This window comes from Diabrotica virgifera, chromosome 2 (genome assembly GCF_917563875.1).
Source record: "Diabrotica virgifera virgifera chromosome 2, PGI_DIABVI_V3a".
In the NCBI taxonomy this organism is placed as follows: Eukaryota; Metazoa; Arthropoda; class Insecta; order Coleoptera; family Chrysomelidae; genus Diabrotica; species Diabrotica virgifera.
In genome coordinates this window covers 27,645,671-27,673,275 of record NC_065444.1, presented here as the reverse complement: position 1 = coordinate 27,673,275, position 27,605 = coordinate 27,645,671, and the positions used below count along the sequence as shown (strand labels likewise).

The 27,605-nt window shown below is 31.7% G+C and overlaps 1 protein-coding gene across 1 annotated transcript; it reads right to left on the bottom strand.

Moving 5' to 3' along the window:
• Positions 1–741: 741 nt before the first annotated feature.
• LOC126879998 (myosin heavy chain, non-muscle) lies at positions 742–26,420 on the bottom strand. Its single transcript, XM_050643505.1, has 6 exons — positions 26,081–26,420; positions 25,425–25,579; positions 22,927–23,121; positions 14,990–18,129; positions 9,780–10,701; positions 742–5,324 (listed from the first exon to the last, which is right to left on the bottom strand). The coding sequence occupies exons 1-6, from the start codon at positions 26,220–26,222 to the stop codon at positions 5,301–5,303; spliced, it is 4,578 nt and encodes a 1,525-aa protein (XP_050499462.1). The 5' UTR covers positions 26,223–26,420; the 3' UTR covers positions 742–5,300.
• Positions 26,421–27,605: the final 1,185 nt, after the last annotated feature.

Genomic DNA, 27,605 nt, shown 5'->3' with positions numbered 1-27,605 from the left:
AGTAAGATTACTGGAAGAATTTGATCCAGACATGGTGTTGCTAACAGTGGGGGAACATTGATTTAAATTGTTACTCATGTAGTCAAAAGTAACTTGAATTTGTTTATATTAACGCTTTGGATGTCTGGAAATAAGTGATAACCTTGGATACATCACTGCAATACTGGTTGCCTAACCGTTGGCGTCCGTTGGGACGGGATAGCAACAGTGAAAAACTATTGACAGTTTGACACTGTATGTGTTCAAGTTGGAAGATTATTAAGTAAAACATCTCTTACTGACCGAAGTTACAGCTTGTTCTTGATGATTAACACAATTGTTATTAGTCACTATTTGAGCGAAAACTAATTTTGATAACTAGTATTTACAGTAATAATTACAAATTTCGGCACCAATTTACAGATCGATACATACACGTTCTGACGTTAGTTTGACCCATAGGCCGATTTAAAATCTATGAAAAGATGATAAGTGTCGATATTGAAGTCATTGGTTTTTTCCAGTATTTGCCTTAGCACAAAGATCTGGTCTGTTGTTGATCGACCAGGCCTAAAACCACTTTGATATTCCCCAAGAAGCTCATCTGAATGTGCACTTAGTCGATCATATAAGATACTCGAAAATATTTTGTAAGCTGTATTAAGGAGGGTTATTCCCCTATAGTTTCTACATTCCAATTGATCACACAAGGAATTATTATATCATTAGACATTAAGAAATGAGTTACTAATTAAAACACAATTCACGTCTAAAATTTTACTAGAACAACGTACATAAAAGTTATATCTGTATGTATAACAATAAACTAATATGTACACACAAATTAGATAATAATAGTAAAAATTCGTTAAAACTAATAATAAATAAAAATAGAACCTCACATTTTACAGCACTCTCGATGCTTAAAACAATCAATATACTATACAAATTCGGTGAGTGGCGCCATAATTTATTAAAGTGTATTAATCAAAATTAAATCAATAACTAGTTTCACTGTAAGTGGGGCCATTTATTTAGTTAGAAGAAGGCAATGTCTACAATAATATTTTAACAACACATTTACTGTAAAAACGGTTAACATAGATAGCTTTTCAACGCTTTCTCATTTGTTTCGGGCTTTTATCATGTCATATATACTGGCATGATACTATAAATAACAAGATAATATATTACGCATCCTGAAGTGGGAAGTCGTGACGTAACTGGAGACCTGCAAGTTCGTAATGTACGATTAATTTGAATTGTTCGCGTTTGTAAGCTAACAACAAGAATTCAAATTCAGGTCTCCTGTTACGCGAACTCGGACGCATTTGCGCTACGGGAAGATCCTACCTTAATATTTTTAGTATCATGTCATACTGGTATATACTCATAAACATAATACATAATAATAGACAAGGCATACCGAGCAAGGCATAGCGTAACGCGCGGGCAGTCGATCGGTGGTCTGTCTATCCCTTTTTACCAAGCGATCCCGTGCATGTGACAGCCTAAGATGGATAGATTAAAGTGAATATTGACCAATCACGTCCTTGGTATTGGCTGTGCCGGCGTTACACCTCGATGCAGAGCGACCCATACCTTACCTAGTCTATTCTTATAGAGCTTTTCATCGACTCTCATTTGTTTCGAGCTTCTGTCATATGTTGAATAATCTGTATATATGAATATTATACACAGATTATACAACATATTTTATGACAGGAGCTCGAAACAAACGAGAGTCGATGAAAAGCTCAATTATGTTTATGTATATACCAATGCTACAAACCAAAGACGTATGACGTAGGAATATTAATATTATACGACATATCACAAATTCGTGAAACAAATGAGAAGCGTTGAAAAGCCCTATTGCCAATACACGATCAATTATTACATGTTACGGACAATATGATTCGATAATTGGCAACAAACGCATTAAACTATATGGCAGTAATGTACAATTAAAATAATAAAAAATACCTCAAATGAATGACCAAAAAGAGTAAACCCCTACGTATGTTTATTAGAATTCATTAATTTTTTTACCTATCGACGTATCTTGCCATGAACAAGTGATAAAGTTTTTCTGGTGGCGTGAATTCTTTGGTGAAAAAGAAGCAAGCCTTTCTTCTCCACTGGGCACGTGTCCAGGGCCCCGCGATCAATTGGGGCCCTCTACTTTATTACTAAATGATAACCGAATAGGGAACTTGCACATTTTTTTATTACATAATAATGTTCAGTTTTGTATAAAAAATGAGATTTCCAAAATTTCACGCTTCAAAAACTCATAATAACTTAGAAGTACAAATTTAAAGTCTTCTGTATTTTAAAATAGTTCAAACGACCCGTAACGTCACATAGTTTTCTTCTTCTTCTTCCTTTATTGGGTTATATCCCTCGGGATAATTCGCCCAGCTTACAACGTCACATAGTTTAACTATATGGCTCGATTTATGGTTATATTTAGGTATATTCTTCTGCTTCTTCTTTAGTTTATTGGCCTCCACCTACTTGGGTATTTGGCCAGCTCGTCGTCGCGGAATAAAGGAAAAATATTTATATTCTAATGACATTTATCGTATGCCATTGTAATATATATACCAGTTTTTTGAGATTGGAATTTGATATAGTTATTGAAGGAAAGGAAAGAAGGTTTACTATGGAAAATAAAACCATTTTGTAAAAGTACAAATTTTCTATGAATAGTTTAAACGATCAAAAACACTTGCAACGTCACATAACTGCACTTTCTACTGAGGTTTATAATGTCTAATTTAAAATTATATACAATTTTGTTTACTTTGTTGGTTCAGAATGTAAACATATAGCCCGATGACTGATGACGTCACGACGCGTTTTGGGCTGGTATAATTTTTTATCTTTGATACATGTTTTAAATTATGTTCTGATGTGACAACATTTTTTTCGAATTTAAAATTCTATGCAAGTTCCCTATTGGTTATCTAAGCACGGAAAAAAATATAGAAAAGAAAGATTCAGAGTCGAAAATTTTATCACCATAATAATTGATACCCTGGACGTTCACCTAGAACAGCGATTAAGCTGTTTTACCGTAAAAGAACATTAATGAACGCTTTGCATTATTTTTTCGCTTGAAAACTCTGAATTCCGAAGAGTTGAGACAAAGTTGCAAATAATTTGCTGAAATATATTATGAAGACCTAAATGAGAAAGAGTTAGAAATGGAATGAATGCATTTAACAGAATACTTGAAAATTAATTAAAGTAAATATGAAAAAACTATTAATAGTATTCTGGAAATCTATCATCTTTTAAAAGAGAACAAAATTGAAGACATCTTTCCTAACGTAGAAATGGCACTGAGAATCTTTTTAGATATGATGGTAACAAACTGCAGTGGGGAATGCTTCTTCCCTAAGTCTGACGTCACAAATGTCACAAAATTGGGAGGAGCTTATATTGATTCCAAACAATTTTGTTTGTAACGTTAAATTGTCATAAGGCATTTTTCATTTATGTGCTTTGTGTGGCAAAACAAGACCTCATGTAGGTATTTCGTTAAAGAAACATGTTAATTAAGAGATTTTTATTCGTTTTTGCTCAGGTGGTTTTTATTCCTTAGTGGTTGAAAATAAACATAACCTCAAAACTGTTTACGTTCTTATCATTGCATTAAATGAACTCACCTGGGCAAAAACGAATAAAAATCTCTTAACTGAAACGTTTCTTTAACTAAATACCTAAATAAAAAGTCTTACTTTGTCACACAAACCACGTAAACAATAAATGAAAAATTCCTTACGAGTGTTTAACCTTATAAACAAAATTGTTTGGAGTCAAATATAAGCTCCTCCCAATTTTGTGACGTCAAGACTTAGGATGTCCATTAAAACGAAAAGAGATGATTTAAAGAAAATTGTTATTATTACGTAAAATAAAAGAACTTAAATACGAATTAAGTACAGTATATCAGTACTCTTTCACAGATATTTCTTGACATTCTTCATATTTTACTCAAAATTCTGCTGCGTCACAACAGTATATAGATACTTTAAATTTGTTGCAAGGGAAAAGTTAAATTTGTATTGCATACTATATAAACTACATAATTATATTATGTCAGCAACAACTAATATAGTGTGCTCGTTCTAAAAAATATATTTTACAAAACTATTTCGATCACAACAAACTCTAAAATTTTCATCTGATAATGTACCTCCACTTACAGTCGAAATCAATTCGTCGCCTTAGTACTATAACTTGATAACTCCAAAATTGACGTTTTTGAGATAACTAATTCACAAGATGTATTTTATTTGCCTCCATATTGTGTAAAAACTGGATAACTCGGTCCAAACGGGTTAAGTATTTATTTATGATTGACGAAAGTTGATAAAATTCAAATGCCCCTAATATTTAGTGCTAAAACTTGACAAGATAAGTTATCAAGCTATTGTTTAATCGAAATAATCGTGAATACGACATACCTTAAATGCTACAACTAGCTAACTCGAGTTATCTAGTTGTAGCACGTGTTTTTCTGAAACCATTGAGCTTACCACGTAATTGCTATCTGCTTATTCGGTTCATGTTAATGCAAAAATTCGAGAATTGTTAGCAGATCTGGCAACCCCCATGGCAGAGGGCTAATTTTCACCAAAATAATGCTTAAAATATTAGTTTTGTTAAAAAGTTCACTTAGATGCAACTTGGCACGACATGTGACATTACCAAATGTTAACATTATGGTAGTGCTAAAAGTTGATAGCTTTAATTATTCATGTTATTTTCCATATTGGAAAACAAATTTGCACCGTATTCCTAAATACATCAGTAGCCAAAAAGTTAAGGAACAGTATTACAGAGGTGCAGAGTGAATTACGTATTTACCAACATCATGGTAGCAGCACAAATATCTTTAAAATCTTTAAACCCGTTTATCTCAAAACTACTAATTTCGAGTTATCATTATCAAGTTATAGTATTAAGGCGATGAATTATTCTGTCATTACAATTCAAAAACTAGATTAATAAATTATGAAATGCAGTAGTAAGCATCAGTGCTGAAGTAAATACTAAGTGGTTAAAACAACTTTGAAATGGAATGCTTGAATGAAAGGACGTCACAACATCTTAGAGAAAAGTAGTGATTCGTAATTTGTGTTCTTAGTATCTTTTAAAGTGCTTTTTTGCACAGTGTTAGTATTGCCTCTTCAAATCTTATAGCTTTTTTGACATTTTTATCGTCTCTTGGGGTTAGGTCGTAGCCCTATGGGCTAGTAATAACTTCAGATTTTAGCATGTTTCCTAAAATACTCATCTTCTAAATGTTAAATGAGCCCCAAGTGTCCCAACTGAAACAAAAAAGGATGATAAAGTAATTTAGGATTTTAGTATACACGGTAGCATAAGTTTGTAATATCTTACAAAAATCTATTTAAAGAATTTATGGTTCCTTGATGGGGTGTGGCACTATTAAATGTAGTATATAAGATATTATCAATCCACATCAAAAACAAGTTAGCAAGAAATCTTAACAATAGCATAGGAGAATACCAGTGTGGCTTTAGAAAAGGGGGAAATACTATGTATACAGAAAGTATTTACTTTAGGAGAAATACAAGGTGAGAGTCATGAGTATACTGCGAGGCATAAGTTAGGGATATAGAAAATTATGCTCAGTTTCATAGTTGATTTTTTCGTGAACAGATTAACGGATTCCGCTAATTCCCTTTCATTAGTATTTACATAGTTGTGCAAAGGTTTACTCAAACTTCTATTTTGTACTTATACCGGGTGGAAGAAAATATTTTTTTTTCTTTTGTTAAGTTTGAGACACGTTGTGGGGATCGCGAGATACAAATGTGAGTATACATCAGAATCGTATTGTAGTCTTATGTTTTGTGAACATTTTGTTTTTTGAATGTCCCTGATATCTTTAGAAACAAAGAAAATAGGTGACTGTACTCTTTAATATGTGTTTTAACTGAACCAAAACTAAATTAACAATAAAAATAACAATTAACAAAACTTTAAAAACAGAAAGACACATAACGTAAATAATTCTTATCGACACCTATAAGAGTTATTTGTGGAACAAGTAAGCGGTATGCACAGCGCAACATAAGAGAGACGAGATTGTTTAAGGGAGGTTCTGTGATGTTTTGGGGTGGGATTTTCTTGGGAGTAAGTATGGATTTGGTGTCTACGTGGAGGCTATTTAAATAGCCAGAGGTACATTACACAGATTTTTTTTCTTTGAACACTCTTGTTCTTTTCGCACTATACATAGGAAATAATTTCATCTTAGTGGTATGATAAGACGGCCTCCTTACGTATCACATGTCGTCAGTTAAAAAACATATTAGAGTAAAACCGTCTAGTTTCTTTGTTATTAAAGATATCAAAGATATTTACAAATAAAATGTTCACAAAATATGAGACTACAACATAATATCACCTTTGTACCTTTTCCTCCCTACAGGGTGTCTCAAACTTCTGTTTCGGTTAAAACACATGTTAAACTACAAAACCGTCTATTTTATTTGTTTCTAAAGATATCAGGGACATCCAAAAAACAAAATGTTTACAAAACATAAGACTACAATACGATTCCGATGTATACTCATATTGTACCTCGTCCTTCCTACAGGGTGTCTCAAACTTAACATAAGAAAAACATTTCATTTCTTCCACCCGATATAAGTAGTATAAAAAAGAATTTTGAGTAAACCTTAGCACACCTGTGTAGATACTAAAGAAAAATCTAAAATAATAAAAAAAATTAGCGGAATCCGTTAATCTCTTCACGAAAAAATTAACTATGAAAACGAGCATACTTTTCTATACCGAGTGGTGAATTGGAAAACGGGCCATAGGAAACTCAATGTAAAACTCTAAACTGTTGAATTTCTGCTTCCCTAATTATTTTACATCGAAAGACATTAGAAACTATTTGTAGAGGATTGAAATTTGTATCGAAAACAACTTAAAAATTGTTCTACGAATTAAACATATTCCAAAATTTTGTAAAAATGTAATACATTTATCAGTTTGTAATACAAAGTGCAATAATGTATCACAATGAAGTTATTATTTTCACATTTTTGAACTGTCAATATTTTTATTTTATCATTTATTGTTTAAAAACCATACAGTTGATACCCTCAGTTGCGGAGAAAGTATTAATAATAAAGATTTTTTATTCAGTCAATGGTGTGAGCACTGTCAGTTAAATAGTAACGTGTGGCCTAACTTTTACACACATACCTACTGTGGCAAATGTATTATATTTTTCAAAATTTTGGAATGCGTTTAAATCGTAGAACAATTTTAACTTTTGATTTTAATACAGATTTCAATCCTCTACAAATATTCTCTCATGACTTTTGATGTAAAATAATTAGGGAAGCAGGAATTCAACAGTTTAGAATTTTACATTGAGTTTCCTATGGCCCGTTTTACGATTCACGACCCGGTACCTATACTTAACTAATGCCTCGCAGTATATAATAAACCGACAATGACACTCTTTATAGATTTTAAGCAAGATTTTGTTGTAATAAAAAAGAAAGAAATATATAAAGCAATAAAAAAACCAAAAGTTTTACCAAAGATAATAAGAATGATACGAAAACACTGCATACACTTACGAAAACAATGACACAGCGCCCCAAATGATAGGATTGAATTAATTAAACACAATGACAGAAAAATCAAATACAGCAGCATGTCAAACGGGTCTTAGTTACGTATCTTCGCTCCTATTGGTCCAATCGGAACATACAGAGTCTCAAATAATAGGATTTAACGAATAGAATACAATGACAGAGAAAATCAAGTACAGCAGCTTGCCAAAAGGGTCGTACTTACGTATTTTCGCATCTATTGGTCCAATCAGGAAGCGAAAAAGACTTCCTGATTGTAGAAAAATTGTTTTAAATAAGTATAATAGACCAGGGCGGATCTGTGAAAAAACGTCTATTTTTGGATGTGCGAGGTGGCATTCGGATTTTTGCAGAAAAAGTTAGATGACAACTTCAACAATAATAATTGACTTATGCTCCTTCTCAAATATGCCCGGAACATTAATAAAAAAATTAAATTATGTAAAAATTTCGAAAAACATCGATTTGTTTTTCTACTTTCTTTGCTTATAACTTTAAAACGATTCATTTTGGCACAAAGCCGTAGGGAAATAAAATAAAGATAATTGAATTTTGGATAATAAACAACTGGCTAAAAATATCTTAAATTATTACCCATTCTGCAAAATAGCAATAAATACAAAATAAGGGGTCAAAATAAGCCTGTTTTTATTCAATGTTTTTCAACTACTTTGGTTGCACTTACAACTTTCGTAATTCGTTTCGAAAATTCTTACAACATACTTAAATCGTTCACCAAATTTCATTAAAATCGACCTGATAGATTTTGCAGAATAATTTTGCAATCTAATTTTTTTAAAGTTCAAATTTTTTAAAAACTTTCTGAAGAAAAAGTAGACCATTTAGAAGTTTGCTATTTTTTTAACAAATAAAGAGGATCTCTACCTATCTAATATACTTTACAGAATTAAAATCGGATTATTTAAGCGGCCTCAGCACTGTTTTAAAATTTTTTTGACTTATAAACAAATACAGTGAGCATACAGTTGGCATAAATTCATTTTCTCGAGAAAAGGCGTCTTTGGAGATAAATCCCGAAACAGGTCGATTTTTATTTTTAAATTCTAATTTTTTGGTACATATATCATATTAGTGACGTCATCCATCTGGGCGTGATGACGTAATCGATGATTTTTTTAAATGAGAATAGGTGCCGTGTGATTGCTCAATCGAAAGGCTATTCAATTTTGTATTCACTAATATAAACATTAACATAATTATTTATACACGGTTTAAATTAAAAAAAAAAATTTGAATTAAATTAATCCCAATATTTAGATTACGTCATCACACAGATGGATGACGTCACTAGTATGATATTTATGCTAAAAAATTATAATTTAAAAATAAAAATCGATCTGTTTCGGGATTTATCTCCAGAGTCGCCCATTCTCAAGAAAATGAATTTATTCCAACTCAAACGTCCTCACTGTATTTGTTTATAAGCCAAAATATTGTTTATAACTTTAAAACAGTCTGAGGCCGCTTAAATAATCCGATTTTAATTCTGTAAAGTGCATTAGATAGGTAGAGAACCTCTTTATATGTTAAAAAATTAGCAAATTTCTAAATGGTCTACTTTTTCTTCAGAAAGATTTTAAAAAATTTGAACTTTTTAAAAAAATTTAGATTGCAAAATTATTCTGCAAAATCTATCAGGTCGATTTTAATGAAATTTGGTGGACGGTTTAAGTATGTTTTAAGAATTTTATAAGCGAATTATGAAGGTTCTAAGTGGAACCAAAGTGGTTGAAAAACATTGAATAAAGACAGTCTTTTTTGCCCCCTTATTTTCTATTTATTGCTATTTTGCAGAAAGGGTAATAATTTAAGACATTTTAAACCAGTCGTATATTATACAAAATTGAATTATCTTTATTTTCTTTTCGTACGACTGTGTTCCAAAATGAACCGTTTTAAAGTTATAAGCAATGAAAGTAGAAAAAATCGATATTTTTCGAAATTTTTAAATATTTAAATTTTTTTATTAATGTTCCGGGCATATTTGAGAAGGAGCATAAGTCAATTATAATTATTGAAGTTGTCACCTAACTTTATCTGCAAAAATTCGAATGCCACCTCTCACATCCACCTCAAAACAGATCCGCCCTGGTCTATAATAAAAAAAAAAATTTAACTCACCAAAGTCTGCTTTTGTTGTTCTTTCTGCATAATCAGTTCAGTCTGGTGAGGATCAAATTTACAAACGGCCGCTATCACCCTCGCCAACACCAAACTCTCCTTGCCCAACATGTAATTGTACAACACATTTTTCAGATATTCCACCTCTGTTGAAGTAGAAAGCTCAGCACAGTGGTTAAGAGTCACAATGGTCTCATCTAATTTTCTATTTAACTTATCATTTTGGTTTTTCATTTTCTGGAGTTCGTTTTCGTAAAATTCTATAGAACTCTTGTTGGTAAGATCTAATGATTTGTATTTGGTCAGTTTTTCTCTTAAAATATCTATCTCCTTTGCATAATGCTGCTTTTCGCCTTCGCTTAAAAATGCCTGTTCTTTCTTGAGCGTTTCTAAATTATCCAATCTTGATGAATTAGTATTGCAATTCACGGGAGAAGTTTTCAGTTCTTGTATCTCATCTTCTAACAGCTGTTTTTCTCTAAGTAGATCATTGTAATGGCTCTCAGACTCGCTTATTTGGGCTTCCAATTTTTCTTTAATTTTACCAAATCCAGCGCATTTTTCTTCTAAATTATTATATTCTTGTTTAAGATTCTTATTTTCTATAAAAAGGTTATCACATTTTTCTTTAATTTCATAAAAGTCTTCTTGTATTTTTGCTATTTCCGATCCATTGCTATCTGACGTCTTTTTCTCGCTTTTGAGTTTTGCATTTTCAGTTTCTACTATATTTAGCTTATGTGTAAGATCTTGTATATTATCTAGTAAAGATTTATTCTCTTTGTCGAGGTAATCTGTATTTGGTCCCTTAGATTGTTGTTCCTTTAAAAACTCTAAAGATACTTTTAATTCTTCTTTCTCTTGGGAGAGGGTTTGGTTTTCTTCCATAACATTTCTATTGTCCATGGAAAGTTGTTGGATTCTACAATGAGAAAACAAAATATAAATAAGTTAAACATGTCTACAAAGGCATACAACTATTGATTTTATTAGAGATTATACACTAAAGTGATACAGTGATCGAGGCGATCAAACAAGGTGGAAATAAAATTATTCAGGCTTTGGCCAAACCTTTCACCGAATGTATCTACCAAGGAAAAATCCTTTCGCAATGGAAGAATACAGGCATTGTTTTATTATACAAGAAAGGAGACATAACAGATCTAAAAAAACTACCGTTTTATCAGTTTGATATCACAAATATGTACAATTTTCACATCATTTATCAAAAAAGACTGGAAGCTAAGCTAGACTTCTCTCAGCCTAGAGAACAAGCTGGATTTAGATCGGGATACAGCACTAACGACCAGAGAGAAGAACATGATAGAAGTATGCAGGATATAGCATTGGCACTGATATTTGTGGACTACGAGAAAGCATTTGATACCATAGGTTAGCAGAAAATGTTACAAGCATTGACAGAATACCGAATAGACCATCGCTACACTAACATAATCAAATATAAAAAATGAATAACCATTTTCAATTTCGTTGCAATACGAAACTACAGCCGCATCATTATTCCAGTTCAATCAGAGAGTGCAGCAAACACCTCTACCGGTTTCGAAACTTATTAGTCTCTCATCAGGAGGCACATATGCTGCTCTCTCTGACCCAACTAGGACAAACCCCGGCATGCAGTCACGGATTGCAACGAACGAAATGGCAGGGATGCCCTAGCGGCAACTGCTATCAAAAAACTAAGTTTTCAATCTAATAGCACATAAAACAACATCCAAAAATGTCATTCTACATCCTACCAGACTAGACTGAAAACAATGGGAATCTTCTCTGGTAACACCTCCGAGGCTTCTACAATTTGCAAGCCATAATCAAATATATCTAACAAAAGGTCACGGCTAGTGTAATACTATCCGAACAAGAAAGAAATAAATTATGTATAGAGCGGGGAGTACGGCAAGGAGACACCGTCTCTCCAAAGCTATTCACCACGCTTTTAGAACATACTTAGGTTCTGATGAGTGTGGTATCAACATACACTCGGGTGCAAAAAATCGATCCACTGAAAATTTGGTCATTTTTGATGTCTCGAATTTCCTAAACCTGTTGTCCGATTTAAGTGATTTTTTTACCATGTTATAGCCTTATTCATTAACATTATCTAACCCGGTCTATATAGACATTTGAAATAACAAAAATTGCCGGAGAGCCAAATTTTGGTGGAGAGCTAGGGTATACCATAACAAATAAAGTTTAAAAAGTCCCCATCGATCCCATGTGTGCGTCAAAAGTTATTCGGGGTCAAAGGTCAAAATTTGAGATTTTTTGGATTTTTTTCGAAAACGGTAAGTTTTATCAAAAAAAACCTTAAACCAAAGTTGTAGATCTTAAAATCTCTACAAAAATAGTCCTTACTATTTTTTTCCTAAGAGTTGCCATTCCTGAGATATCGCGATTCAAAGAGTCACATTATACATGATATGCACACGTTTCCACACCACCTGTGAGGTAGTGTACTCGGCGCGTTTTTTTACCGTGGTTTCCCCTGTAAGCCTACTCCACTAACTGTTTTGACAATTTTAGGATAATTTAAGGAAACAATACCGGTCAAGCTCTAGATATTACCTTATTATTGATATTGATTATTGATATTGCTATTGATTTTTAGGTTAACTATTGTTTTGATTTCTTTAGATATTTTAATCAGATTCATATTCTTGAAAGTCTACTTCAACAGTCAAGTCTTCTTCGATTTCATCTTCTTCCTCTTCCTCTTGCTGGATGGTCAAAAATTGTTCAAATGTGACTGAGTCATTGGTCTCTTCATTAAAATCACAGGAGTCTTCCTCTGTTGTACTAAACTGGACATTTGAACAAGACTGACCTTGGCAGTTGGTACACACTAGAGAACACAGCAACCCGACTTTTTTACATCCACATTTGGCACTACAACCTTTTTTGCAATTGCAAAAAATAGTGTTAAGGAGTTTTTCTGGAACAGGTGGGAGTAAGGTTTTAATCGGTTCCAGAGTATTATCTATTAATTTCCAACCCCAGTCTTCTGGATTCAGTTCATTGCCTAGCCATGTTTGAACTTGATAATATACTCGGTACAAATGTTGAAAAGAAGATGCTGATGTTGGAGGAAGACATGATAGTTGTACTTAATTCTTGTTTCGCGTATTTTTTACAAAAGTTAAGTATCGGTATTTATCAAGACAAATAATTTTTTTTGGAGCTCCATAAACCGCAAGAAGAAAGCGAATTCCTTCCGTAATTATTGTTTGCGGTGTAGAATCAAGTTCTGTAAAAACTTTACAGCAGTCAGTCAAATCTTTTTTTTTCGAATAATTTAAGTACTGACGTTTTGTCCCTTCTGTACATTGCGGACGTAGTGTCGCAGCCGGTTATTGCATGTAAAAATAAATTTTACTTTTGGCATTTGGGATAAGCCGATAAACTATTCGAAGAATATATCTCTGTTCGCTGTTGAGCCCTTCCAGGTTTCAGAAAATCAATAACTTTATCTACTGGAGTCCTTGCAGTAATCAGTACCAACAAATCAACATCTTCACCAACTACAATTGTTGTGTTTGTTGCCTTAAATTTTTCAATTGCTGTCTCAATTATAAGGACATCTGCGTCATTTTTAGCTTGTTTCACTTCAATATTGCAGCCATTGCGTATAATAGACAATCTGTTCTTTTTTAAACAATGGTATAGCCAAATGTTTTTCAAGGCCACGTGGATAGAGGAAATTCAGTTTGGGACTGATTACCTTTTGAAGAAATATTTTCAGAATAGTATAATATACTATATAAAAGAGACACAAATAGGCATTTATACTTGTCTTAAGGGCCACATATGTATATACGTGGCTTATATGTGCATATAATGTATAAAGTAACTTTTAAAATCGCGATATCTCAGGAATAGTAACTCTTAGGAAAAAAATTGTAAGGACAATTTTTGTAGAGAATGTTAAGATCTACAACTTTGGTTTGAGGTTTTTTTTTGATAAAACTTACCGTTTTCGAAAAAAATCCAAAAAATCTCAGATTTTGACCTTTGACCCCGAATAACTTTTGACGCACACATGGGATCGATGGGGACTTTTTAAACTTTATTTGTTATGGTATACCCTAGCTCTCCACCAAAATTTGGCTCTCCGGCAATTTTTGTTATTTGCCAAGCATTTTGATGTCTAAGTTGACCGGATTAATCGTAGTGGTAATATTATTGCTAGACAGGTAAACTGTCATTGTATACCGGGTATACGAATCAAACTGTGTTTTTTTCTCAAAGTTCGCATCACCCTGTGGACCATTCTAGCGTTTATAAAATACTGAAATTAAAAACCAACTATGGCCTCAGGTTTTCTTAACATTCTGTTTTTAGATTCATTCGCTCATGTTGGATAATAAAAAGTTAGGTACTTCAACAACTGGCTATTAATGGCAAATTTGGAGAGATTTAGACTCGTAATTAATAATTTGCTCTGAAAAATGAAAATATCTCGAAAACTAATAAATTTAGACATAGGGAATGATATATAAAAATTAAAGTACGGTAATGGTACTTTTCAATAGTGATAAAATACAGGGTGTTTCATTTAAAATTACTGAGAAAATAATGTACTTGCATTTTGACTCACCCTGTATTCAATATAAAGAAAATTAGAAATATCGATTATTCATGAAAATTTTGACAATAAATAAAAAATATGGCATTAATAAACCATTGCCGTTGTGCTTATTTTTATTTAAACAGGGAGTTAAACTTGTTACGATTTTCATATAAAATTGGTTATATCTTTGTAAATACCCTGTATAACATACTAAACCTTTATATTTTCGTATTGGAGAAGTCAAGAAAATTTTGAATATAAAATAAAATACAGGGTATTCCATTTAAAAAAACATAACTTTGATCTGTCACTATGTTATCGAACACCCTGTAACATACTAACTAATTTTGTAATGTGAAGTTCAAAGTTGGCTACAATTTTTGTTATTAACTTTTATCGCTATCCATTACTATAACGGATCTACGGAGCTTTACCCCACTAATCAATCACCCTGTATAATAGCAGTTAAATATTGCATTGTTAGCTAGTTCTAAGCTATTCTGAAAATTCCAGGTACCTAGGTAGCCTAGAACTATTTTTAAAATGGATTACAAAATTTGCGGAGACCGTGACAACAACCAAGCCAATTATATAAAAACGTTTTAAAATATTTACACTATACCTGATATTTAGTTCTGTAATTTCTTCCTTGAATTTCTCCCTTTCTGCCTGTAATAATTCCCTTTCACTTTCTGAATGGACTAACTGCGTATCCAGGTTTCCTCTATGAGAAATTTGTTGATTTAATTCCACTATTTCCCCCCTTAGAGCGTTTATTTCTTCGACAACACTGTCCCTTTCTTCTTTTAATATGTAGATTTCTTGGTCTTTAATTTTCATTTCAGCCGTTTTACTTTTTATCTCTTTTGTGAACTTTTCAACTTCTGCAGACTTTATTTTACATTTTTCTTCTTCTGCTTTACAAGCGCTTTCTAAGGTACACACTTTGTTAGTAACTTCTTCAAGTTTAGAAGTTTTGTCTTCCAATTGGGATTGTAACTCATTTACTTTTATAGTCAGATCGTTTTGGCAGGTTTTTTCTCTTTGTATAGCCTCAACATTTTCCTTTTTAATATTCTCTACCATAACGTCTAATTTTTGTGTGTCAACAAGCAAATTATTAAATTCTTCTGATTGTTTCTTAACCGTGGCATGTAAATGAGCGACATCAGAAGACAGTTTTGTAATATCTTGGTCTTTTGCTTCATTCTCAGCTTTAAGCTGTGAATGTATAATTCGAATGTCTTCTAATTCTTGCAACACAACCTTTTTGGCGACCTCAGATTCATTTATTGTTCCTTCTAGCTTCTTAATTTGCTCATTCAGATCTTGAACAACAGCATTTTTCTCTTCGTATGTTTTCTGTAATTCTAGGTTTCTTGATTCCAGTTGTTTAACAACTGCTAAGCTTTCAAGATGTTCTTTGCTAGTGTTTTCAACAGAAGTGTTTTGTTTTTCGAGTAAATCCGACAATTGTTGGTTTTCAACTTCCATTTTTTGGAGCTTTAGCTGTAAAATACCGTTTTCTGATTGAGTTACTTCCAATAATTTTTCTTTTTCTTCCAGTAATCTGTGTTTTTCCTCATATTCTCTTAAGCTCGATTCTAATCTGGAGACGTCTGATGACAAAGCAGCAGACTTGGCTCTTTCTTCTTGTAGAATATGTTCTAGTTGGTCTATTCTATTGTGATTTTCTTGAGATTGCTCCATAAGGTTTTTAATGAGATATTCTTTCTCTTGCAACAAGTTTCTAATGTGAGATAATTCACCTTCTAAAGTATTTATATTTGTATTAAAATCTTTGTTGCTACTGTGTACACTACTGAATTCTCTTTGCAGATTCTCAAGCTCTTGTGTTTTAGATTTATTCTCTTCTGATAACTTAGAGTTTTGTGTAAGAAGATCTGTATAAAATTCCTCTCGTTTCTTATACATTTCTTTCATAAGATGAAGCTTTGCCATTAGTTCAGCATTTGCAAAATCATTAAAATCTCCATCGCTGTCTATGAATTTTAACTCTTTACAAATTGAAATAAGTTCTTGTGATAACTTATTACATTTTTCCTCAAATCTCTCAATATTCTTGGAATTAGTATCCTCCATCTGAGCCAGTTTCATGTTAAGCAACTGGGTCTGGTTTCTTGCAACATCTTCAGCTATTTGTTTTTCTTCTAGTATTCGTATTTGTTCTTGAAATTCTAATAATTCCTTTTCTAGTTTTGAGTGTTTTTCAGTAAACTCCGAACTCTTTTCTTTTGCTTCTACCAGGTATTTTTGTAGCTGCTTAATTTCTCCATTTTTAACTTCAATGGATTTGTTTAATTCTTGTTTTATCTGTTCGAACTGTCTCATTAAATAACTTTTCTCCTCTTCGAAGCTTTTAAGAAGATGGTCATTATCCGAAGATTGTAGTTCCATAGCCTTATTTCTATCTTCCACCAACCTCAACTGTTCATTAGTGTTATGTAAAGCCTGTTTAATATTGCTTAATTCCTTTTTGGCTTTTTGATAATTTCCATCTGATGTTTCTAATTGGTCCTGTAAGGTTTTAATGTGTTGTTCAAGTCGTTTTACTTTTTCTTCTTGTGCATCTAAGGTTATTTTGTCTTTCTCTAAGTTGGATATGGTGTGGCGTAGATCAGTGCAGTTTTCTATCAATTCCAAGTGATTTTTTTCTAATTCCTCATACGCGTTGGTCTTAGTTGATAATACTGACTTAGTTTCATTTAATTCTTCAGTGATATTTTTAATAATTGTGTCTTTTTCAATAAGCTGCACTTGAATTTCTTTAGTAGTATTATTGCTAGAAGTTAATTCCTCAATTTTCTTAGAAAACTCTTGCTGAAGTTCTGCCTCTTTTAAGCTAAATTCACTTTCAACCTTTTCTCTAATTTTAGGTTCTAAAGATAGAAGCCCTTTCTTGGCATCTTCTCGGAGCTGAGTTATTTGTTTCTCATAACTTTCTCTTTCTTTCAATAGGCTTTCGTTAAGTTCCGAATTACTTTTAGTTAGTTGCTCTTTTACTTTCTCCAACTGCAACATCTCGTTTCTTCTCTCTTCGTCTTTATCTTTCACATTCTTTATTTCTTGTTTGTAAGTTTCCATTCTTAATAATTCACTTTCCAGGTTATTACATTTTTGGGTAAGCGATTCGACCTTTTCAATTAATTTTTTATTTTGATTTTGCAAATTTTCCAATTTTTGATTGCTATTGGTTTTATTTTCTGCTTCCATAGAGTCTAATTTATTTTTTAACCCTTCATTATCACGTTTTAAATTGGAAATTTCGTTGTCTTTGAGTAATATTTCATTGTGAAGTTCCATTTTATTCTGCGCCAGGTTGAGATTATTCTCTTTCTCTCTTTCGGAGAACTGTGCTATCTCCTTTTCCAAGTTAGATATTTTTGATTTGTATTCCTGTTCGGTACTTTGGAATACTATAGATTTCGCTTTTAATTCCTGAATTTTGGCATTTAAGGTCTCTATCTCCTTCCTTGAATCATTCAGATACTTGGTTAGATTTTCTAAATTTTCAGATGAATTATTGCTAGATTCTTCAATATTTATTAAGGAGTTGGAATTACTTTTATTTTGCAATATGTCAATTTTAGTTTGTAGGCTTTTAATTTTGTAATTTTTTTCATCAAGATCATCTCTCAACGCACTTTCCAGATGAGCTTTTGCCTTCTGTTCTAAGGCACACTGTTCTTTTAACTCAGTTACTCTTCTTATGGCTTTATCTTGCGTTTCAACCAATACACTCTGAAAACAAAAATAATTATTTTAAAGAGGCTCTGAATCTGAAAAATTTCTGGGCACTATTTTTCAACTGGGGAAGTCAACAGAAGAGTGGTATGGTCCTTTTCATGAGCATTTTTCAGTGCGTCACAATTGATAGAAAAAAAGGTAAGTCCAAATACACATTTATAACATTTATTCTAACATGACATTTTAGTTAAATCTGACAGTTGTCACATTTTATTTTCAATTTGGAATAAAAACAAATCAAATGTGTTTCTTGCATTTATAAAATGGTATTTTCTTTGATTTGTATAGTCTTATAAATTGTACAGATTATATTCGTAGATATATTACATAATTCGTAAATAATTTTTTTTTCGATTATAGCGCCATCTATCGACAACTAGAATAAATGTTATAAATGTCTCTAATCACAGACGTACCTTTTTTTCTGTCACATACAATTTAATGCGTTAGAAAGAAATCGAAAAACTGTGACGCACTGAAAGATGCACATGAGAAAAAGATTACCGTCTCGTGGACGTGAATATCAAAATTTTTACTGCGTTATGGTTTTTTTATTAATATTTAAGCAGAAGCAACTTTTTTCATTCATTTCAATATTGTAAAACAGCTGCCATTGTAGATGAAAATGTTTAATACACGACTTGCTTGAAAATACTTGCTCAATAAAATGAGATTTTCCAAATTAAAAAATGTTTATAGACAAAAAAGTTATTGCAAGTTAAACCCGAAAGTAAGCAATTTTTTTTTAATTTTTTATAATAAATATGTGAGTATAGAATTGTGTGGAGAAATGCAATTAGGGAAGCCGACCCCGCATAGGGATAAGGCAAAGAGAATGATGATGATGTGAGTTCTTTTTTAGCTAATGCCTCGACAACTATTGGCCTTGGGCATGGTAGGTAAGGTGAATTTTTGCAGTTAGGTACCTAGTGTCGTGTGTAGTGTGTGTGTTGAGTAAGTGTCTCGTTACTTTGCAAAGTCGACGTCATTGTCTTTGCAAAGAGACGCTAATTATGTGTGTATTTATTTAACTACTCATCATTCTCTTTGCCTTATCCCTATGCGGGGTCGGCTTCCCTAATTGCATTTCTCCACACAATTCTATCTTCGGTCATATCAATGTTAATCCCCTTTACCAACATGTCCTGCCTTATCGTCTCCCCCCAGGTCTTCTTTGGTCTTCCTCTCCTACTAATTCCAGGAATCTGCACTTCAGCTATTTTTCGTATTGGGTGACTAACGTCTCGACGTTGAACATGACCAAACCATCTTAACCTATGCTCTCTCATTTTGGCATCAATTGGTGCTACACCTAGACTTCCCCTAATATACTCATTTCTAATTGTATCCTTCTTTGTCACTCCACTCATCCATCTAAGCCTTCTCATTTCTGCCACATGCATTCGTTGTTCCTCTTTCTTTTTCACTGCCCAACATTCAGTTCCGTACATCATAGCCGGTCTTATAGCTGTTATTGGAATTTTTCTGTCACACAACACACCACTCGCTTCTTTCCACTTCATCCATCCAGCCCTAATTCTACTGCATGCATCTCCATCTATTTCTCCATTACTCTGTAATACCGATCCTAGGTACTTAAAACTATTGCTTTTCACAATCATTTCACCATCCAAAGATACCATTTTATTTGTATTAACTCCATCTTTAAATGAACATTCCAAATACTCTGTTTTTGTGCTACTAAGTTTTAAACCTTTTTCCTCCAGAGCTTGTCTCCACTGTTCCAGTTTTTATTCTAAGTCTCTTTCACTATTTCCTATTAACACTACATCATCAGCATACATTAGGCACCATGGAATGCTATCCTGTAGTTTCGCTGTTATCTGGTCCAAAACTAATGAGAATAAATAAGGACTAAGCACCGAGCCTTGGTGCAATCCTACTTTCACCTGAAATTTATCAGTCTCTCACACACCTGTCCTAACACTAGTCGTTACTCCCTCATACATATCTTTCACAATCTTTACATATTCGCCAGGGACTCCTTTCTTATTGAGTGCCCACCACAGAATCTCTCGAGGAACTCTATCATATGCTTGCTCAAGATCAATGAATACCACATGAGCGTTGGTCTCTTTATTCCTGTATTTTTCCATCAGTTGCTTCACAATGAAAATTGCATCTGTTGTTGATCTGCCCTGCATAAATCCAAATTGATTATCGGATATTTTGGTTTCTTCACGTATCCGTCTATCAATAATCTATCAATGGCTAAGTAGTTTTATAGCCCTGTAGTTTGTACATTGTTGTATGTCTCCCTTGTTTTTGTAGACAGCTACTAAAAATGTTGTTGCTAAGTAAAAAAATTCTTCTAATAATTTATTTAATCTGACTCATTTATATTGGCAATTCAGACGTATATTATACATTTTAAAGTAGATGACTTTAAAATGATATCGCCAATATTTATGAGTTGCGTTCCTGGGACGACTTTACTAAAAGATAGTTCATTCAATTACATGAAATCAATCCAAAATCAAGAATATCCGTCACAAAAAAATCATAGCATGTGATCTGTCTTTAAAAAGACAATCAAATGCAACGATGACAGTAAAATTCTCGCGTTAGAGATTCCATAGTAAATCACGAGGGAAAAACAGGAAAAAACCTCGTGATACTATCCCGACATCGTAAGTATTTGGTCTTACATTTAATTTACTTAAAAAAAAAACTAATACCAAATTCTGACTTTAATATGTTTAAATTATAAATAATATTAATAATATTTTTTTTTCTTGTTTTTCCCTCGTGATTTACTATGGAATCTCTAAGGCGAGAATTTTACTGTCATCGTTGCATTTGATTGTCTTTTTAAAGACAGATCACATGCTATGATTTTTTTGTGACGGATATTCTTGATTTTGGATTGATTTCATGTAATCGAATGAACTATCTTTTAGTAAAGTCGTCCCAGGAACGCAACTCATAAATATTGGCGATATCATTTTAAAGTCTTCTACTTTAAAATGTATAATATACGTCTGAATTGCCAATATAAATGAGTCAGATTAAATAAATTATTAGAAGAATTTTTTTACTTAGCAACAACATTTTTGTTTATTTAATAGTATTTTGTATTTTGACAACGAAACCCGATTTGGGCTTCGAAACGTTAATAAAATTATTTTTTCAATTTAATTGTGGCTTATTTCCCATCTAAATAGTTAATCATAAAAATGCCACAAGGAAATAGCTTCAGAACAACAGTGAATTTAATTATTATATAAAATAAATACGATGTTCAAAAATACAATTTGAGTACCTATATTTTGAAAGCAATAATTTATTAACAATTTTAAAATGGTTTATACGAGTATAAGGCCTCCCCTTTAATGGGAGTACCTAATGATAAATGGACTGTTCCATTTGTTATGAAATGAAAATTGTTATTATTATAGTCGGTTGGCTAAACTCAGACACAACTGGCTAGTGATTTTAGTAGGTAATTTTTTTGTTTTTTGCCAATTTTGCCAAAATTGGCAAAATTACTAATTATTTAGTAATTATTAACTATTTAGTAATTATTTTTTTTTGCCAAATTGGTAAAATTACTGACTAAAATCACTAGCCAGTTGTGTCTGAGTTTAGTGAACCGACTATATGAAATGTTGTTTGGAATAAAAAATTATGGTCTGATATGTGCAATTACATCCTTTTAATGGAAAAAAATATTTGAAGATTTTTCTTAAATTATGGATACCAACAACATTTTCATTTATAACTCTTTTATTTTTAATTTGACGAAGAAAAGTTATTCTTCATAAAAAGCTCTTCATGGTCTAAGATTTATGATGCAACCATCATATATCAAATTTTATTATTTTATACGAGGTATATAAAAAATATGAATTTTGAGTAAAGTACCTTTGTAGTTCACAACATTTAAATTAGAATGATATAATTGCACATTAAAACATAATTTTTAATTCTAAACAACTTTTTATAATAGCAATTTTCCACATTATGAATTAAAATACGTAAATAAACAAAGTTTTCGTTATGATAATGCTTGCATTTTCAGCTTGTTAATTTTAAGATGTGTTTTTTCATAACCTTTCAGATGGTGTATTTTGTTCTTTCGCGAATATAAAAACGGTGCAGTTTTGTTTAATGTATAAGGCAAAAATGGTACTTCATTCTGCATCAATTGTTTGTAAGTAAACAGTTACTAAACAACATAATATACATTTTTAAAAACATGGATATTAGAGACCTTACAAAGGGAATGAGATCAAAATAACTCTTCTAATTATTGACAAAGCACCTGTACAGTCATTTGTAAATGACCTTCTTTTTCTTAAATGGGATAAACAAATAGAATTGTTTAAAACATTTTGCATATAGAGTAAGTACATAAAAACTCACATTGTGAAATGTGTTTTAAATATTTTTACTGTTTATTTTAATAATCATAAACAAATGAAAAAAATGCTTACTTTCGGGTTGAATTTGCAATAACGTTTTTGTTTATAAACATTTTTTAATTAAGAAAATCTCATTTTAAACAGCTGTAGTAAAAGTTAAAAATTAAAGTATTTTGAAGATAGTTGTCTGTTGAACATTTTCATGTACAAATCATAGGTTTTTCACAATATTGAAATAAATGTAAAAAGTCACTTTTTTTAATTAAATTTTCATAAAAACCATAACGCTGTAAAAATTTCAATACCAATGAGATGGTACGATTTTAGTATGATATTGATTAGACATTAAAAAAAAAATAAAAGCACCAGAAATTGTTGCTATTATGAATAGAAATTAGATACTTGCCTTCATTTTTGTTATATCCCTTTCTAAGTCTTTATAATGTCTAGACAAATCTGTATATCTTCCTCTATATTTATGATAACGCATTTGCGATTTTTGAAAAGCTGAGTATATCTGTTCCTTTGTTAGATGCCCCAATTGAGATGATGCAGTTGAAGCATTATCCTCAACTTCACTTGCAGAGATATCCAAGTCAGACTGAAAAGAAATTTTATTTACTACTTATTCTATGCACTATATTTATCAGTATCAATAAAATAATCAAATAAATAACATATATTATGGCCTCAAATAATTCACGGGTCTTGTAGGGCATAAGTAATGCGAGAAGAAGAAAAAAGAAGAAGCCAAATCCACTAATAACATACACATACAATTACACTAGGATATGAACAATATATACAATAATAAATTATCTTCAACAAGGCACACAAAGCTTCAATCATTAATAATAAAATCTAGATTTGATATATCTAATGAGGCTATTGAATTTTATATTATTTATTCTACAGAATGGGTCTTAAAGTATATAGTTTTGGTTTGGTAAAATGCCCTTTCAAAATAAAACTCAATGCATCCATATAAAAGCTGTTGAATATTGCATTTTTATCGATTTCTGAGCTATTCTGAAAATTTTAGGTGTGTAGGTAGTCTGAAAGTATGTTTAAAATAGATTACAAAATTTTCCGGACTTAGTGACAAAGAACAAGTGAAGTATATAAAAACGTTTTACTTAGAAATATAGATTAAGTGACAAAATGTTAAATAAACACTGATATGCGAGAAGTGGCCATTGACATTATTAGAGAAGATAGTATTAGCTACTTTATAAGCAAATATTTTTGGGCCTTACTCTTAGAAGAACTAATGTTACGTCTTTTTGAGGGCTTGAGAGCAATGTAATTCTCAGAAACCACACCTTAACTTTGGATAAATCTAATTATAGATTGGCATACTCATTCATATAAGCAAGACAGCTAGAAGAATGTAGAAAACTTTAAAGAATAGTTGATGTTACTGTTCAAAATAAGAAACAACAGAAGCCCTAAGTGAGAGCTTTGAACCTTGCTTAAAAATTCATTTATGATCTAAAGGTACTATTCCGACAACAACTGCAGACAGCAGATATAGTTGTCACCATGACAGACGTTATTACTTTGCGTTATTAAGTTGTATAATTATTCAGCAACTGACGTTCTGCTAGACAGCAGTTGCAGTCAGATGTTGGAATCAGTCTTATACAAATTAATAGTGCAAAGTACTGACATCTGTCATGGTGACAACTGCAACTGACATCTGCAGTTGTTGTCAGAATCGTACCTTAAGAGCTATCACTCAAATAGTCAATCCATAGACTTAATACCCACCATTTTTAATTCTTTCAACAAAATTTTGAACAATATTCTCAATACTTAGGAATTATTACTGAATCAGTTAATTGTAAGAGAAATAATTTTGATATGCCAAGTAGCATGAAGCTGAATATTTGATGCTTTTGTCAATTTCTTTAGCAATATCTATAATCCTTATTTCTTGTCCCGAAACGAATTGAGTCATAATCTAAATACCTACATATAATCAGTTTGGTGCAAATTTTGAAACTGGCCATTATTACAGCTGGACACTTTTGATAGATAGCAGTTGACACAGTTTTTACTGTATATTTTTAAATCGTTTACTTAAGGGCACACAAAGTCCAAAAATTGAATTTTTTAAGTTTTTTTGGGTTATGTGAAAATTATTCTCTGAAATCTTCTCTTTCCAACGATATATAACACATTATAGTATAAAATATCCATGGTTACAAAATTATTTGTTTTTTGAACGGCTGCACTTAACTTACCATGTACCGGTAGCTTTATAGCGTATTAGAGTGTTTTATATTTTTGCGATTTCCCGAATACTAGTTTTTTAATTTTTGATGTCGAATATCTCTGGATCCTTAGAAGATAGAAGGTTCAAATTTTTACAGTAGTTGTAGATAGACAATGGGTGGAATGCATAAAACGTAGTACCTGCTAATGCTTCAAGTATGTACTCCATTTTTGAAGATTTTACTACACTTAAAAAGCATTAAATGTTTTGTAAGTGTAGTAAAACACTTACAAAGCATTCGTAAGTGTAATAATGCTTTGTAAGTGTAGTAAAATCTTCAAAAATGTAGTATATACTTGACGCATTAGCAGGTACTACGTTTTATGCATTCCACCCAATATCAAGTGTCTCGTAAAGTTTTATTGAAAAATATACAAATACAAGTAAAATAAAAAATAAAATCTAAACTTTTTTGGGTTTTTTATAAGAGTATTTTAAAAAATTTTAAAATAAATGTTTCTTTCACTCTAACTTTACAAAAATCTACGCGGCACTAAAAAATACATCTAATTTCAAAATAACACAAAAATTAGGTCTCTAAGTGCTTTGGCTACAGAGCTATGTGACATAATGTTAACATTGTCGTTAAATGGAACTTCGGGTGCCCTTAAATGTGTATAACTTACTTGTAAGTGGTATACGCTGCCAGGTTCATATTTGGGGAGAAAAGAAATATCACTTGCTAGTGAAGACACTGAACTTCTTCTAGGCCTTTCTTGAGGAGACATTAACTGCACACTTGAAAAACCATGACTGTTACTATCAACAGATGTATTTTGATCTAAAATATATACATATAAAAGTTACATACAGTCAGAAAAATGAAAGAATACCCATGAACGAACATATAAAACAGGCTGTATTTTCCTGTCACCGTGTCACAAAGAAAATTGTCCAGTGCAAGTACATGTAACAATAATTATTACATGTACGTGCGCTGGCCAATTTTTTGTGTGACACAGTGACAGGAAAATGCGTGTTTTATATGTTTGTTCATGGGTATTCTTTCATTTTTCCTACTGTAGGTGTGTTTCAATATATCACCTGGGTTTATACTGTGTTCCTTTTAAGTGACTCCACTAAGGTTTAAAGCAAATCACTGTATATCAAGTACATCAGTTACTACAACTGAACCCCTAGGGGTTCATTAATAGTAATAAAGGTGATGAATATTTGGCACTCAAAAATGACAATGTACCAACCCGTAAAACGTTTTATTACAACTGAACCAAACCTTAGAAAACTACGATCTTATAGTTGTCTTTATTAAAAAATACATTACCATCTTCTCCTATGGAGAAAAAATTGTCATCAGAAGTTGAACTGTTTTGTAACCTATCACTAACAGACTGCGTGAATTCAGCAAATCTTTGAGGAGAAATTTTCACCTCTTCGGTAATTTTTTCTTTAAGTTTTTTAAACATTTTATCTGCTAAATAAACTATTTTATCAAAATAAACATTACACCCTTCTTCCTAACCTAAAAATGACGTGTCAAACTGACAGTGAAACTTGTGACGTCAAACCCAATAATGGAATATGTATTATGTGTTGCGGTACATCAGGATCACGACCAATGTGTTTGTGTGGTTTTAAATTTTAAGAATGTATCGTATTAAGGCCCCGTCTCACCATCAAATAATTGACAGTTATTTGATCAAACTTGACAGTTAGTGACACAAAGTGACAGTTAGTATGTATAGTTTGTGTCACTAGTCAAGTTTGACTGTCAAGTTTGATCAAATAACTGTCAATTATTTGATGGTGAGACGGGGCCTTTAGAATATATTTAAAACCAATGAGAACCATAGTACGAGATCCACATATCGGCTATATTTATATGGTTAAATTTTACGCTGTGTCTAGGTACACGCTAACGTGTACGCAAATAAAAAAGTTAGGTACACGCGAATTAAACTTCATCAAGCCAGTGACGTCATTATTTAGCGTGCGCGGTGACTTTATATTTTGATACACGCTATTTTGATATTTTTAGTGTTTGTTGTTTGTTTGATAGAAAATATTTTTATTAAGGGAAGGGGAAGGGAAGCAAAACTATTCAGATGTTTCAAACTTAATTGTAATAAAACAATATGCATATAAAAGTATATATTCAGGTTAGCAAAATAAATATTAGTTAACATGACGTGACATGACATATTTATACAAAATACTGCTAAAATAATTTTTATACGTAAGTTAATTATACCAGTTTATTTTTATTTATACAGGGAGTTGAACTTGTCATGATTTTCATAGAAAATTGGTTATAACTTTGTAAATACCCTGTATAACATAATAAACCTTTATATTTTTGTGATATGGAAGTTAAGAAGATTTCGAACATAAAATAAAATATAGGGTGTTCCATTTAAAAAACATAAGTTTGGTCCGCCAGTATATTATCGAACGCCCTGTAACACTCTAACTAATTTTAGTAATTTTGTAATATAAAGCTCAAAGTTTACTAAAATTTTTGATACTAACTTTTATTGCTATCTATTACTATAGCGGATCTACTGAGCTTTATCACACTAATCAATCGCCCCGTATATTTTATCTTATTACTTCTGCTATCGTTAATCACGAATGTTTGTCTCTTATCTTTTTCATACTGTTTTAGAATGTTGTTAAACTCATTAAAAGAACTAAATAATTGTCCACACTCCATATAGTTAATTAAAAAAAACACTAAAAAAGTAAAAAATAAGGAAACTCTTTACAAATCAATATTAAAGTGTAAACATAACGTGATTAGACAAATTCTAACCACACTCTGACACTCACGATACTTACAGATACTTAAT

Bases quoted from the DNA above. Each gene is read 5' to 3' on its own strand.
- LOC126879998 (XM_050643505.1), bottom strand. From the start codon at position 26,222: ATGTTTAAAAAACTTAAAGAAAAAATTACCGAAGAGGTGAAAATTTCT. The intron at 25,580-26,080 runs GTAATGTATTTT...TATATATTTTAG, and splicing joins TTTCTCCATAGGAGAAGATG to ATCAAAATACATCTGTTGAT. The intron at 18,130-22,926 runs GCAAGTATCTAA...TTTTGTTTTCAG, and splicing joins GGGATATAACAAAAATGAAG to AGTGTATTGGTTGAAACGCA.